The sequence below is a fragment of the Myxocyprinus asiaticus genome, chromosome 7 (genome assembly GCF_019703515.2).
Source record: "Myxocyprinus asiaticus isolate MX2 ecotype Aquarium Trade chromosome 7, UBuf_Myxa_2, whole genome shotgun sequence".
Taxonomy (NCBI): Eukaryota; Metazoa; Chordata; class Actinopteri; order Cypriniformes; family Catostomidae; genus Myxocyprinus; species Myxocyprinus asiaticus.
This window is the reverse complement of record NC_059350.1, coordinates 5,186,046-5,202,884: the sequence shown is the minus strand read 5'-3', so window position 1 is coordinate 5,202,884 and position 16,839 is coordinate 5,186,046. Positions and strand designations below refer to the sequence as shown.

At 37.4% G+C, this 16,839-nt stretch overlaps 1 protein-coding gene across 2 annotated transcripts in view; it reads right to left on the bottom strand.

The window, feature by feature from the left end:
- Positions 1 to 2,001: 2,001 nt before the first annotated feature.
- The window catches only part of LOC127443801 (calcineurin subunit B type 1), a 31,652-nt gene continuing 16,814 nt past the window's right edge, over positions 2,002 to 16,839 (bottom strand). The window contains exons 4-7 of one of the 2 annotated variants that reach the window (XM_051702707.1): positions 14,378 to 14,554; positions 12,860 to 12,919; positions 12,481 to 12,665; positions 2,002 to 5,671 (exon numbers count right to left, since the gene is read on the bottom strand). In XM_051702707.1, coding sequence (XP_051558667.1) covers positions 5,624 to 5,671; positions 12,481 to 12,665; positions 12,860 to 12,919; positions 14,378 to 14,554 — 470 coding nt within the window. In that variant the 3' untranslated portion in view covers positions 2,002 to 5,623. The remainder of the gene's footprint in view (positions 5,672 to 12,480; positions 12,666 to 12,859; positions 12,920 to 14,377; positions 14,555 to 16,839) is intronic. The other variant, XM_051702709.1, reaches the window with a different exon arrangement.

Below are 16,839 nucleotides of genomic sequence, written 5' to 3'. Positions count from 1 at the left end.
ACCTTAAGAGTTTGTTATACTGAGATTATGTACTTACTGCAGATACAGGGGAGGTCCAGACAGCAGGATGCACGTGTATTACAGGACTCTGGCGATGATACTGTCACGCTGCTGTTTTACCGATAAAATAAAATTATTTCATGGGAGATGACTGTGTTTTAAGCTCAATCTAGCTTTATAATTGTTAGTTTACATACATAACCTCCGTATCAATGCTATAACCTACATGAAATGTTTTAGTGTCAACTAAACAACTGATCCTGTTGATAGATTGAATTTATTGTTCTTGTGCAGGAAATAACGATGTATTATTAGCAGCCACACAATAAACTGTACCGTAACAAAAAGAACTACATGCAATTCAAATAAACATTTATTTGAACATACTTTATGAACATTGTACACAAAAGTACAATGTTCTCTGTAAAGCAACTATAAAACAGTATGTATTATTAAAAGCACTGTACAAATACATTTAATTGACACTGTATTAATGTCCACATTTTTTCCAAATCACCTTTTCCCCTTAAGGGAAGACATGCACATTCTGCAAAGACACTCAAAAGAAAGTGAATTGCAGGCAGGAAAAATGCAGGACAGAGGAAAATCATAATACAATTAATTTCAAACTTGATAAAACATCTCACTACTGTACATGTCTCATATAATAATTATGGTCTTCCACTGCAGAATTGATCCATTAAGAATCACAGCATGAAAACAGTTGAAAACATCATCACTACTCACAGACAGTTCAGGAAAAACACCCTGACACACTGCACACATTGTTTGGGAATGGTTCGAAGAACATGATGAAGAGTTTAAGGTGTTGCCCTGGCCTCCAAATTCCCCAGATCTCAATCTGATTGAGCACCTGTGGGATGTGCAGGACCAACAAGTCTGATCCACGGCGGCTCCACCTTGCAGCTTACAGGACTTGAAGGATCTGCTGCTAATGTCTTGGTGCCAGATACCACAGGACACCTTGAGGGGTCTTGTAGAGTCCATGCCTTAGTCGGTCGACGCTGTTTTGGATACACCCTGGAGGACCAACAGCATATTAGGAAGGTGTCCATAATGTTTTGTCTCATCTGTGTATTATGAGTTTTACATGTGATATATGATGGGGACATTAGCCTATAAATGTTGCCTACTTTTCCCAAAATTGTGGTTTAAGAACCATGAACATGTAATAATCGCACAGACTACAGTTTTACAAGTCTCAAATATTTTATTTCTCATTTTCATAAAAGACATTTCAATTCGTTTCCACGGCATATGACGCAGCATGGAGACAAATTAAGAAACAAAATGTTTGACCTAAAAGTGAAACGTTTTCATTCAATTGAAAATGTTCCTTTGTCAAAACCCCACCCCGCTCTCCCACCGAGGCCATGCCAAAGTTATACAGATGGCTGTCTGACCCCCAGCTAAAGGAATACAAAACCGAAAGCAATGAGCACTGTAAACACATATTCTGTACAAAACAATTCAACCCAATCATGAACGGAAAGAGAGACAAAAAATAAAATAAACACAACCCCCACTCCTTTTAACAGTTAAAGGAGGGGGGAAATGAAGTTTTGCTGGGAGTGAAACCAATCCAGAATAACTCACACATTTCTTTTCAGAACAACAATTATTATTACTATAGATAAATGTAGTGAAGAAACTCCTTTAAAACTCATTTCCATATTTAAACATTTACCAAAAGTTTGGCAACGTCCATATATGTAACTGTCATTCAGATTATAATATCTCAATAGTACGATTTTTATGTAAACAAGAGAATCTTTTCCCACATCGGTAAAGATAGTTTGTGGTTTGAAATTCAGACTTAGATTTAGACATGTAAATAATGTTGCATTTTATTCCTTATGATTTGTGAATTCAGATGACATCATCCTCCGCTCTGCAGTCGGTCATTTACATTTTTATGACTCTTCATTTTCTAATGCAAATAGCTTCAAAAGTTGAACACCTAGAAGACTGAAATCACTCTCATCTTCACAGCAGTTTGTTTTCCTGTCAACTCTTTTTAAGTCCATGAGTCGGGACGGTGACAATTAAGTGCTCTTCACTTTTCACTTTCACATTTCCAGCAAACACACAGTCTGGGTTCATGCAAATTTACTTGTATTAGTGAAAACTTTCCTGAGTCCTTTTAATGGCTTCATGCACATTGGCATTGTGAAAAATTAAGTTCGTAAGCCAAAAAAGTAATAAAAGGCTTTTAATTTTAATTCATAGTTAGCTCAAAATGGCCTTTATGATTAGTGAATTTTTTCACAGTTCATTTAATATCAGTTAACTAATTGTTTATGTTTCTGAGTCAACAATTCATCAGAATAATTATTATTTAGGCCTTGGCAGGCCATTTTATAAAGCACCCTGCTTATAATCAGGGGAAAACATTTGTTTCAGACAAAACTGGATTTGTGAAATCTTTCACAGATCTATTTGACTCATTGTGATGGCTTTATGCATATTGGCATTGTGAAGTATGAATATAATAAGCCATAAAACCAATAAACTTCTTAGACTTCTACAAAATGACCATCTAGATGGGTCACACTAGGCTTAAATCTTAATTTGTGAATTATTTCACAGTACAGTTTTGTCTCTTAATCCTTGTTTGAGTGCTTGAGTCAACACTTTACCTGAAAAATTGGTGTTATAAGCATTATGAGGTCACATTCTTGAAACATGATAAATACAAAACTGGATTTGTGAAAACTTTTACAGATTGATTTTAGTCCTTTTAATGGCTTCATGCATATTGGCATTGTGAAAAATTAAGGATGTAAGCCAAAAAAGTAATAAAAGGACTAAAACTAAAAAAACAAAAACATAAAAAAACTAAATAAAAATAATAATAATAATAATTACAACGTAGACGGGTCACTCTAGACTCAAATTGACCTTCATGATGTGATTTTTTTCACAGATCAGTTTGTGTCATTTGACCCATTTTTTGAGTTCTTGGGTCAACAGTTTTCCTGAAACATCTGTGTTATAGGCTTTGAGAGGTCACATTCTGGAATCACATGATAATTATGATGGAAAAACTAGTTTCACACAAAACTGGATTTGTGAAAACTTTCACAGATTGATTTGACTCAGTTTGTTGGCTTCGGTTTGTTGTTGACAAATACAATTTTTATATGGATGATACGTCGACTAGCTAGTCATTTAGTTTAACCCTTGTGTGGCGTTCGGGACCCATTCTGATTTAGTTTCTTTAATAAAAATGGTATCCATCTCGGTGGGCCAAGGCTTGGTTACTTTTCCTACATTTACCATCTGAACACACAAAAAACATTGGACTGTATTCAATGAGTTTAGGCCGCGTGACAAAAAAAGTAACACTTGTGGTGTTCCAGGTCATTTCTGACCCACCATAGGAAATGAATGGGAAAGACTAAAACACAGAGCAATTATAACACTAAGCCTATAACTCTGATTTTTCAGATAAACTGTTGACTCAAAGATTCAAAAAAGGGTTAAATGACAAAAACTGTACTGTGAAAAAAAAAATCACAAATCAGGATGGTCTATTTAAGCCTAGTGTGACCCGTCTAGTTGGTCAAGTGTATTGGTTTTATGGCTTCCAATATAAATGTTTCACAATGCCAATATGCATGAAACCATCAAACGGAGTACAACCAATCTGTGAAAGTTTTCAAAAATCCAGTTTTGTATGAAACTAGTGTTTTTACATACACATGCATCATGTGTTTCAAGAATGTGACCTCTCAATGCTTATAACATTGATTTTTCAGGTAAACTGTTGACTCCAGAACTCAAAAAAGGGTTAAGAGACAATAACAGATCTGTGAAAAAATCCACAAATCATGAAGGTCAATTTGAGGCTACTATGACCCATCTAGATTGTCAGTTTTTAGAGTTTTAGCACTTTGTCACCGTCCCGACTCATGGACTTAAAAAGAGTTGACAGGAAAACAAACTGCTGTGAAGATGAGAGTGATTTCAGTCTTCTAGGTGTTCAACTTTTGAAGCTATTTGCATTAGAAAATGAAGAGTCTTAAAATGTAAATGACCGACTGCAGAGCGGAGGATGATGTCATCTGAACTGACAAATCATGAAGAATAAAATGCAACATTATTTACATGTCTATGATTATTTACGGTTTATAGCCAAAGTCTGAATTTCAAACCGCAAACTATCTTTACCGCGGTTCTTTCCCCCCCATAAAATCAGATCTACATGCCCAACAGAAAGCAAAAAAGAGAGCGAAACCCTCCCGTTTCATGCAAGCACACCACAAGACCTCAGGGGTCTTTGGGAAAGACATTTAAGAGCCATCACCCTGCAACAGCAGGCGCGAGACGCCGGTTTGCACGGGAAAATTTTGCGCGGCAAAAATAGCGGCGCGGCCAAATGCCGCGAGTTCATTAATCTGTATTGACAGCATTAAGTTTGGTCTCTCTTTTGTTAAGCAACTGAGTCACATCATTCTGCATTTAAATTGAAATGACACAGGAAAAGAGAGAAACTTGATGTGAGGAAATTCCTGAAGGTCAGTCAGATCTGGTTTTGTCTAGTCACGATAACTTTTCGATGACATGCTGCGAAAGGACTCGATTTAAGCTTAAAAAAATCCCAAACTCACAAAACATGTAATCAGTTCTTATAACCCTAAAATACAAATATGAGCTACTAAGATCTTTACAATGCTTTACAATATTCAAACCCCCCAATAAAAGTCTTAAAAGTAAACCATACATGTATATATGTGCACAACTTCAAATAAATTTGTTTGTTCCTAGTCTACTGTTTATCAGAAAGCAAGACCGAGATGAACTCCCTGACAATATTAACACAGCACACTTTTACATACACAGACACACACACATTCTTGGTAGAAAATCTTAATCAAATCAGCATTTTTTTTTTTTTTAGAAGCAATCAGATCAGAAGCAAACCAAAATTCTTTTTGCTCAAAATAGTTGGGAAAAAAGCAATAAGCCTGTTAATAACCTTGTGTTGATGTATCTTTTTAATCTCCCTATAACGTGAACATCAGATAGCGATTTAAATATTCAGCTAATTTTAAATCCCACAAATGTTTACATTGGCACTTCATGCTTGAAGCGTTTTGCACTGAAATCAAGTCTCAAGTCATATATCTCGCTCACATACACATATTCCCTGTAGACCTAAAGCATTTAAAAAAAAAAAAAGAACTTGCATGCATACACAAACACTTGAACACACACGCACACAATAATGCACGTGCGCGCGCACACACACACACACACACACACACACACACACACACACACACACACACCCTCCTCTCTTCCTTCTCCACCAAACTGAATTGCTCGGTAATCGACAGAGAAGTCGTCTCTCCGACAAGAATTTGGACAGAAGACTCTCATGCTCTATAACACTTAGGATGGCAGGCGTCACAAGGCTCAGGGAATACAGGCGTGAACAGAGGCATCATTCAGAGAAATACTTCCATTGAGAGAGAGAAAAAGAGCGACAGAGAGAGAAAGAAAGAGAGAGAGAGCTTGTTAGCGGAACATCTGCAGCTGATTCTCAGAAATGGAGAAGTGAAAAACAGGGTGTCCGGTGAAGGGCCCGTCCGTCTCTTTACACGTCCACCACCATTTTTTTGTGAATGTCTAAGCCGCCAACCACCTGTGAAATAAACGGAAAAAGAAACAGGAAAAATGTCAGTGCACTGCAGGGGAGAGCTGCAAAACAGTGTAATAATACAATCACAATCAGCATTAATCCCCTCAAAAACAATCAGAAAACATTCCGATTACAACAATCCCATCAAATTATCAACAGTGATCAGTATTGGGGAAGCTACTTTGAAACTGTAGCTTCCCAAGCTTCAAGCTACTCAACCTAAAGTAATTAAACTACAGTCAAGCTACTCTTAAAAAAAAAAAAAAAGTAGTTAGCTATATTACAAGCTACTAACAAAAAGTAGCTAACTACATTGAAGCTATTTAAAGCAGTACTCAATAATATCTAGAGCCGGACCGATACGGGATTTTTGAGACCGATACCGATTTTAGTGAGGGAAAATTCACCGATTACCGATATGGTGGCCGATATATTTAATTTTTGAGCTGGAATGAAAACAGACCTTTTCTGTGTGGATTTTTCACCGATTTTGCACCGATATGACTATGCAAAGTACTCAGAAGGCTGATTTCTTAAATATTTTTTAATCAAAGAATACTTGACATTATTATTATTATACATTGTCAACAAAATTCTAGAAATGAACAAAAAATACAATAAATAGCTAAATAAACATCAGTCTTACTGATTACTATCAGTCAAAGGCTGACTATATTAATACTGCTGAGTCAAGATAAACAGATAAGCAGTGGTGTTACACTGTATTCTGCTATACAACTTCAGAGTTAACTTTCAACGGTGGAAAACCAGACTTCTAAATATTACATTTTATAAATGCAACGACTGGAACTGTTCAGTTGAAGGGGGTACCAAACTGTGAATCCTGAACAAAACATTAGCTTCCACTCAGCTGACAACAATAGCCTAGTTTCTATCCACTTTTAGCGCTATTTTGTTGTTGACAAAGTGAAAATGCGTAAAAAAAATGTTTGCGAAATTTGCCGTCTTCTGCCTGTTTCCATTCAAATGGCCTTTTATCGATAAAAATGGTGTGCGTGATGACGTCATGCCTAAAAAAACACTTTGTCGCATAAGTTCTGGTTTATCGCAAAATAAATCTGCCCTTAAGCCGTTTCCGTACAGAAATGTGTGTTTATCGCTAATTCGCCTCCCAGATGTCTCTAATTTGTTTTCCTCTGAAGTTTTGGTAAAATGGGGAAAGTATTGAGACAATTCATTGAAATTAACCAGCTTACTGTCATTTTAATTCACAAATAAATGCAATCAAAAGCGAGCAGTTGCCCTTCTGATAGGACTGTAATATTGGTCCTGATGTCGCAGGTTGCCACCGGTTCCGACCCGAAAGTGAATCGTCACGGCCCTGTTCAAGCTGGCATCCTGCACCAAGTAGTGGGGAAACTTTCAGTCTTATTATAAGGAACATCCATCGATGTGTATATACTGTGTGCACAACTATTAAAGAAAAACTGATGCGGTGTAAAATCAGGGTTTACATATATGATACATTCCTGATATTCAATAGACTATTTTGAACAATCAACTAATCTAAAGCATCGCCATCACAACTGCATTATGTCCCGTATATTTGTCCCACAACTGAACTTGATTATTATCTAAAATTAATTTTAGCGTCATAATGCAATTTACATTTTCTGAAGAAGCTCAGCAAATGCGATCCGAGGTAAAGAGGGTTAGATTTAAAATATTTAAAAGTTTTAAAAGTTTTAAAATGTTCAAAAGCTCGTTTCCTGAAAGTGGACTCCGCACTGGACAAATAGTTCTGAAGTGTAGAAAATGTCATTCAGACGACTTTATTCGTCTGCAGAGCAGGGTACGACTAATTTAAGTTTGTGTAAAGAAAAGGTCAGTTCAGAGTCAGCTCTGTAAACAATGGCATCAGAGCGCACTCTGCTGGACAAACTACGCTATGACACCAATTCTAAAACATTGTTTTCTGTATGTTCTGAAAAAAAGTTTTCATATCGGCGCATATCGGTAAAATATACGCCGATACTGATATATCGGTGAAAGGCTAATATCCGATATATCGGTCAGGCACTAATAATATCACCTGATAGTTATATATTTAATTAGTGTGACATTACCTTATGAAAATTAACCATAGTTATTACAGTCGTGGTGACTACAATATTACTAAAGTAAAACCACTTTTTATTTTTGCAAGGGTTAAACAAATAGGGTCACAACTAGGGCTGGATATTGATACAGATTTCCTATTTTGATTCGATTCCGATTCACCAGCTTTCGATTCGATTCCAATTTCAATTCGATATCGATTCATATGGGTATATTTCATTTATAATGTCCCTTTTGCTTAAAAATGAAAGAAATTATCTCCCAACTAATGCTGTTAATTATACAGGGGACCTTCTAACTAGGTATAATATATAAATATAAAATTTGACTAATTAGATTTTATTAGTTTTTCATTATTTTGGTCACATTTTAGCTTGAACAAATCAATGAATTTAATCAATAAATATGATATTATATTGCATAGATTATATTTTGTTACATGTTTATTGTTTAATTGCATAATTTGTACTATTTACAGATATTAATATTGATTTGTTGAACATGTGCTTAAAAACCGGTACTGTCTCTTTAAGGAAACAACGCATTTATATTTTTAGTCGCATAGTGTGAAATTTGGTATGCGAGATTTCCTCTCATTGTAGTAGAGGGTTGCGCATAGAGTAAAAGATCTTGGGATTTAAAAATCGATATAGAGATCATTCGAATAAAGATTGGGATGCATCGGGAAATCGATATTTTTACCCATCTCCAGTCACAACATTAAATTGAACATACGTTTATACTTAATATACACTAACAAAACTTCACAAATTAAAAAAAGGCCCTTGATCACTTAAAATCGGCCCCTCAGCCAGAACTCGAAAAACTAATTAGCGCTTGTTTTCAATTTTAAAAATGCCGCTTTAAGGGCTTGTGCTGAAAAAGCAAGTCCCAGTGCAACGAACAGAAAAGAAAGCCTAGAGTGTCTAAGAGATGCTTTTTTACTTCGACACGGTATTTTTTAAAAAATCACGGAACTTCCGTGCGAGTTGCTGAAAAAACAAGCACATTTTTTCAAACGTGCCATGTTGCAGTTCGTAACGTCACATGTCGTGCAAGACCTGTTTGGCATCAAACGCGTGTAATTTTGTTTGCATCCATGCTGGCTTTTAAATGTTTTCCTATATAAGCATGCACTAGACGGACGTCTTTGCGAGAGCTGCAGACGAGGGAAAGATTTTTAGAGCATGAGTCGTACGGACTACTTTTTTTCCATAAGATTCTTTTTCTCCCCTTTTCTCCCCAATTTGGAATGCCCAATTCCCAATGCGCTTTAAGTCCTCGTGGTGTCGTAGTGACTCGTCTCATTCCGGATGGCGGAGGATGAATCTCAGTTGCCTCTGCGTCTGAGACTGTCAATCTGCGCATCTTTTCACGTGGCTTGTTGAGCGCATTCCTACAGCGATATAGCAAGTGTGGAGGCTTCACGCTATTCTCCGCGGCATCCACGCACAACTCACCACGCGCCCCATTGAGAGCAAACCACATTATAGCGACCACAATGGGGTTACCCCATGTGACTCTACCCTCCCTAGCAACCGGCCAATTTGGTTGCTTAGGAGACCTGACTGGAGACACTCAGCACGCCCTGGATTCGAACTCACGACTCCAGGTGTGGTAGTCAGCGTCAATACTCGCTGAGCTACCCAGGCCCCTGTATGGACTACTTCAATAATATTTTTATGGTGCATTTTTGTGCTCTTTCAGAGCTTGGCAGTATAAATCACAATCCACTTTTGTTGTATGGAAAAGAGCTGCTCATCCTTTCTGCCTAGCATCTCATCAGCTGCATTTCCATCCACGCATTTTTATGTGCATGCTTTATTGAAATTCAAAGACACGAATAAAATCTCCAAAATGCGCATAAAAACAATTATGGATAATTGTTTTTTTTTCTCCGATAAGAACAAAAGCACATAAACTATGATTAAAACACATTTACAGAATAAACTCCTATCGATTTAATTAGGAATACAAGATGCGCATCAAAAAAGTCATGTAACTGAGAAATTCGTTCATAACTGGACTAACTAGCGGACCAATCATCGCAACGGAAATGTTGCTCTGGTCATCCTGAAATAACGATGTCCTGAAATTCCAAAGTCTGCAAAGAGTTTGCAGAGCAAATAAGTCGAATACAAACTTGAACTGTGCTGAAGAGCAGGTTTATTGACACTTTTGAAAAGTATATTATAGACAGGGTTCGTACGGCTTTTTAAGAGTGAAATTCAAGCACTTTTCAAGCATTTTAAAGGTACCATAATCATCTTTTTCAAGCACCTTGAAGCTTTAAATATTATCCAATTCTAAATGTTACTTGACAAAATTGCAATGATAAAAAAAGCATCCTCTGTGATTTTAAACATTGGTGCCCAATCAGTAAAAATGAAGGTTTTAAGAATTCCTTTAAACCCACAGACAGCTAAGACTGGAATCTTTAATATGATTACAATCAAAGTCTTGCATTAACACACAGATACAGTCGGAAACATCGGTTATCTAAAGGACGTGAATTACCATAAAGCAAACAAATCCTGGTTACTGTACTTACTTATTTATTTCCATGTGGATTTGGCTATTTTTAAAGAAAGTTTGTGTTGGTGTGTTTTTTTCTACTTCAAATAAAAGCAAAAATTCGATATCTGATATTTTGTCCCCCGCTATCTGAATAAAGGCTAAAAGACTGCTTATGAGATGCATGTGGAATGTCACCTCTAAACATGCACATCTGCAGCGGAAATAAATTCAGTGTGATGAGACTGCTTCCCCCCACAACAGTATAAGACGTGACTGCAGTTTTCAGACTGATTTGAGGAATATTATGTTATTATGAATAATATGAGTGATGAGCTGTTCTGACAGCTAAAATATGAAAAGAATAAATGTCCAGTATACACCCAGGCTGGGGCACACATTCAACAAGGCCTTAGAACATGGGTTTCTTTGAGTTTAAAATAATCAAGTCATGTTTTCTACTAAATGAGTTCATGGAAGAATAATAGGCTATTCATCATAAACATAAATTTGTGGGGGCCTGGGTAGCTCAGCGAGTACTGACGCTGACTACCACCCCTGGAGTCGCGAGTTCGAGTCCAGGTGTGCTGAGTGACTCCAACCAGGTCTCCTAAGCAACCAAATTGGCCAGTTGCTAGGGAGGGTAGAGTCACATGGGGTAACCTCCTCGTGGTCGCTATAATGTGATTCACACTCTTGGTGTGGCGCGTGGCGAGTTGTGCGTGGATGTCGTGGAGAATAGCGTGAAGCCTCCACATGCTCAACAAGCCACGTGATAAAATGCGTGGACTGACGGTCTCAGACGCGGAGGCAACTAAGATTTGTCCTCCGCCACCCGGATTGAGGCGAGTCACTACGCCACCACGACGACTTAGAGCGCATTGAGAATTGGGCATTCCAAATTGGGGAGAAAATAAAACTACCTAAATAAATATAAATTTGTGTTTATCATATTAAAATTGGTAAATGTACCAACATATCAATACATAGCCAATGAATAAACAACAATATTTACCAACAAATTATACTAAATTATTTAATGTAAAACGTCATGCGAAGACGTCTTTGATAACTTGAGAGAGTTCATAAGCAAACTGTAATGATTACTGTAATGTATTATTAAAATATTATTAACGAATATGTTAATTGTTTTGTAGTACAACAGTAATATTTCTATCGTAATTTCATTACATTCACACAGCTTTGGTCCTATTAAACACTCATATTTGCAAGCCGCTGAGACAGTTGAAAACAGTGGCCGTGCTTGGACCATGTTAATCCAGACTTTAAGTACATTTATGTAATAAAATTGCAGCCTTTTGGGGGTTTTAATAAATCGCACTGGGCCATATTGCGATTTCGATTAATTCAGCCCTAGATTTAACATATTTAATTGATCAAATACGTTGACTTTCTGCCCATCTTAAGTATTCATTAGATACTACTTACAGTATAATTGATTGTAAATTATTCCAAAGTAATTTCAAGTTTTAACAAAATCTTTGTCTCACCTTATACCTTCAGAATAGCTTAGTGCCAACATCCATTGACATCTTTTTTTTCTTTGCACACTTAGACAGATTCCCTTGTTGTTGATCGCTCCTCCGCGTAGTGATATTTTATGTCTCCTCTTCCATCCAGCTGTCATTGAAACGGCACTCCGGCATGTTGATGGAAGCAGGAGATGCAAGTATAATTTCTTTGGCGCCAATATACCACAGTGGAAACGTGCAGAACTTCAATGTGCGCGCGACATCAAAACAAGATGCGGAGCGGCGCACGTGTGCTCCCGCGCTTACGAGACAAACATTACATAACTGTATAATATCTATTTCAAATTCGAAATAATTTTAGATCTTTTATAACGGTCAACAACCCAAGGAAAAATCAAGCGTTTTCAAGGAACATATTCAAAATTCAAGGATATTTCAAACCTTGAAAACCTAACTGGGAAAATCAAGCCTTTTCACAACTTTCAAGACTCTCTACGAACCCTGTATAGATCCACACGGCAAAGACATATGGAGGGCGGAACGCACACACATAGCGCTGCCAGAACTGTGATGCACTGTCGATCCCAGACATGAGACAAAATTCTTTACAGTGCTTTACAGTGGCTACAATTTCTCTGTGAATGACGATTTTGTTCTTTTAAACATATAGAAATGGAAATCCCTACATCAAATTCGCAAGAATGAAATTATGCATCTGTGACTCACAGCGCAGAACTCCTCAAATGATATCCTCCCATCTCCGTCCTTGTCTGCATTGATAATGGTTTTGTCGACGATCTGCTGAAGCTGAGTGTCTTTTAGGTTATTCCCTACCATCATCTTCAGCACCTGGAACAGCTCACCGTTGGATATGTAGCCATCCTTATCCATGTCATAAATCCTAAATGCAACTGCACAAACAAGGATTTAAAAAAAACCTGAAAATGTGATTTAATGCTTTGCTCCAATGCACTGTTAAATCAAAGTTTTCCCTCTTATGGAATAACCATTATTAAAGTGTTTCAGTTAAGAACCAGGCTTAGTAAAAAAAAAAACAAGTTAATGGTGACTTTGGGGAAGAGATTCAAGACTAAAAGAGACTCACAGCGGAGCTTTTGTTCCTTGTCGCCCTTGACGCTGAACTGAGAGACGCCCTCAATGAACTCTGCAAAAAAAAAGAGAAAATTGTGTAACCATTTACCCACTTTTCTGGATCAAAGTTGTGTTGATGCATCTTAACTCCTGCAGTACACAGTGCACTCCTGAAACTTGGATGGCATGACCACAGTTTTGGAGAAGCACTACACTGAACTTCTTAATGTAACAATTTAAACTGAAACCTGGGTCAGTAAATGCACCATTACATATATCTATTTGTAGAATTGTCTCCACACACAATTGTCGCATCTATTCTAGTCAATTACCAATTGACCCTTCGCTAAGCTCTGTCCCACCCTTGGCTACCATTGCTCACTCTGACAAGCTTTGCAGAACTTCCCATAGGAATGAATGGGAGATTACCTTAAACGGCATGGTTTTTGGCTAAATATGCTCAGAAACGGAACTGACAATATTCTTATACGGGCTGGAATGAAGAGTGATATTGTAAAGCATATTTACCTAACATTTTTTGTAACATAAATTGCTAAATTACACAGTTATTTGATTGAAATCTGTGGCGACTGTGAATCAGAATGGAGCCAAACGATTATCAGTCACTTGAAAAAAGAAAAGCGTCATTTGATGGCGATTACACATCTAATAACATTAGTGTAAGTGAACAAAACTGCTTATAACATCTCATAACACTCTCACGGTGATGTTGTGAACTCTTTATTTACTATCGCCTCAACTAAGACCTGAATCAATACGTAAATTAATTAACATTAAGTTATTAGCTTTAATTTACCTTGGAGCAAATGTGGGTGTCCTTGCTGATGCTATACATGTTTATTTTGGAATGGCTAACACAGTTTAATCCATAGCATGCCCTTCTCGAGATTTATTTAAAGATTTAAAAAGAAATAAGAATGTATCCTCTCTAGGTATCATGTGTCACTATTACAAGTGACCCTGCAACAATGTTTTTTTTTACATTTGTGGATCATTTCTTTAAAATTCCACTTAAAACTACTCAAACACACATTACTCCCAAAGACTTTTGTTGGAAAAAAGCAAGTGATTGTCAGAGAAATGGCGAACGGTAACAGTTGCTGAGATAGGACTGGTCAGAAATGCTTTTAAAGCAGGGCTTAGCAAAGGGTCAATTCAATTTAGGCAAACAAGAACCAAATGTTATTTTACAATGTCTTCAAACATGGCAATCATATTTAGAATGTTTTGCTAGATATTATTTACAAAATGTGAAGCAGCTTTTGGTTTGCATGAATAAAGTCCCAACTTAAGGAAGCAATCAAATGAGACAAAGTACCTTCTATAAAGCATTTAATTAGCCTAGGCATTACTAGGCATTATTTTCCCATCAAAATAACCGTGACATAAAATGACTCCATGATATATGATTTTGGCCATCCCACCCAACCCTAAACAAAAGTATACTGCAGTTCTACTTAATACAGAGACTTGGAATATTTCTGTAAACAACGAACAATGATTTTGAGACCTTTGAAGTCCACTTCTCCATTGCCGTCTGTGTCGAATATATCGATGACTCGCTGCACCAATGGGTTCTGCTGTAACTCGGGTAGAGACATAAACTCCTCCACGCTGAGAGAACCAGAGTTATCCAGGTCGAGTTTCTTAAACCGCTTTCCTAGTCTTTTAATCTCATCAGCGTCAACTGAAATAGAGAGAGAGGGAGAGAGAGAGCGATGAACAAAACAGTCCCACACACAAACACCACACTTCAAACTTGCACCTTTTTCCTCACTCTTTTTTTTTGGTTTCAAATAAGCTACTACCATCACTGCTAGTTGAAAATGCCAATCAACCATGATCACCGGGACCGCACGAGTCTTGACACACACAAACACACACGCTAGAGGTATAAGCGATACTCCATATCCAAGGCTATAACACACACACAACTGCATCAACCTTTGAATCCCATCATAAAGCCAGAGCCTTACCCAGTTTGTCCTGCCTGGCAGTCATGGTCATCGTTTAGAGAGTGGCCGTTAAACTACAGCAGAGAGTTGTGCTGTAGCCACTGCTTAATTATCTAATCTCATTCACACAACCACGTGGTACACATCTCCAATAATCAGCAGGCTGACAAGAGGTTAGGGCTGCGAAATTAACTGAATTAAAATTGAAATGGACTAGTGTGATTATTAAAACACAATTTTGAAGTTTTGAATACTTAACATGCCATTTACAGGATTCGTGCAGAACCATTGCATTTTTTGGGGGGGGGTGGGGGTCCTAAATGTTTTAACGGATTTGTTGACACGACAAGAGTTTTTTCATTTTTTTATTTATTATAAATCCCAATAAACATCAGCTTTATGTGGAAATGCGTTACGTAAAAAGGACTGATTGGTGTGGCGCGTTTTTTCCTGAAGGAATACAGAGAATAGACTCGGATTCACTTACTTTAAATCTAAACATGCTTTTAAATGCAGACGTTATGTGCAGTTACTCCTTACTTTGGTCAAAATGATGGTCTAAAATCATTTGTCACTGTATGTAAGCCACAGAATACAATAAACACAATTCATGGGGGATTTCTGAAAGTTAATAACGCTTGATTTTGCTTCAGTTCATTATTCAGAATCATATATAATTAATTGGGCCTGTAAGACAGCGCTAACGTTTTCACTGTAATAATTACTGTTTCTTCTGTCTGTTTGACAGATTCCACCATATTTGTTTTTGACATTTAGCCTTGATATCCAAAGAGCGGCAATATGTGATATTAAATATTATCGCAATCGCAATAATTGCGAAAATAATTGTAATATGATTTTGTGAACCAAATCGTGGAAGGAATCTTCGAGGAAAATTCAACATAACACACAAAGGCCACTATACAGTGGCAAGAAATATGTGAATATGTGATTATGTGAACCCTTTGGAATTAGCTGTTTTCTGCATTAATTCTTCAGTCACAAGTATAGACAACAACACACAAACAGTTATAATCTTTCATGTCTGTATTGAACATATCCCATTAAACATTCACAGTGCTGTGGAAACCGTAAGTGAACCCTTGGATTTAATGACTGGTCGATCCTCCTTTGGCAGCAAAAACCTCAACCATTCTGGTAGCTGCGGATTAGACCTGCACAAGTTTCAGAAGGAATTTTGGACCATTCTTCATTACAGAACTACTTCAGCTCAGCCATATTCTTAGGATGTCTGGTGTAAACGGCTCTTTTGAGGTCATTCCACAGCATCTCTATTGGGTTAAGGTCTGGGCTCAGACTGAGTCATTGTCCTTCTGCGTCACCCAACTTCTACTGATCTTCAGTTGGTGCACAGCCACTCCGACATTATCCTGTAGGATATCTTGATAAACTTGGGAATTAATTTTTCCCTTGATGATGGCAAGCGCTCCAGGCCCCGAAGCAGCAAAGCAGCCCCAAATCACGATGCTCCCTCCACCATACTTCACCGTTGGGATGATGTTTTCTTGTTGGTATGCGGTGCCCTTTTTACACCATATGTAGTGCTGCCTGTTCTTCCCAAACAATTCAACCTTAGTTTCATCAGTCCACAAAATATTTTCCCAGTAGCGTTGTGGAGTCTCAAGGTGGTAAGGCACGCAGCAATGTTTTTGTATGAAAGTAGCTGCTTCCTTCATGGTGTCCCGCCTGTTTAATATTTTCCGAATAGTAGACCCATGGACAGAGATGTTAACCAGTTCCAATGATTCCTTCAAGTCTTTAGCTGTCACTCTAGGGTTCTTTTTTACCTCATTGAGCATTCTGCAGTGTGCCCTTTGAGTCATCTTGTCTGGACGGCCACTAGTGAGAGTAGCTACAGTACTAAATCATCTCCATTTATAGACAATTTGTCTAACTGTGGACAGATGAGTATCTAAGCTCTTTGAGATAACTTTGTAAACCTTTCCAGCTTTTTGCAAAGCAACAATTCTTGATCGTAAGTCTTCTGAGATCTCTT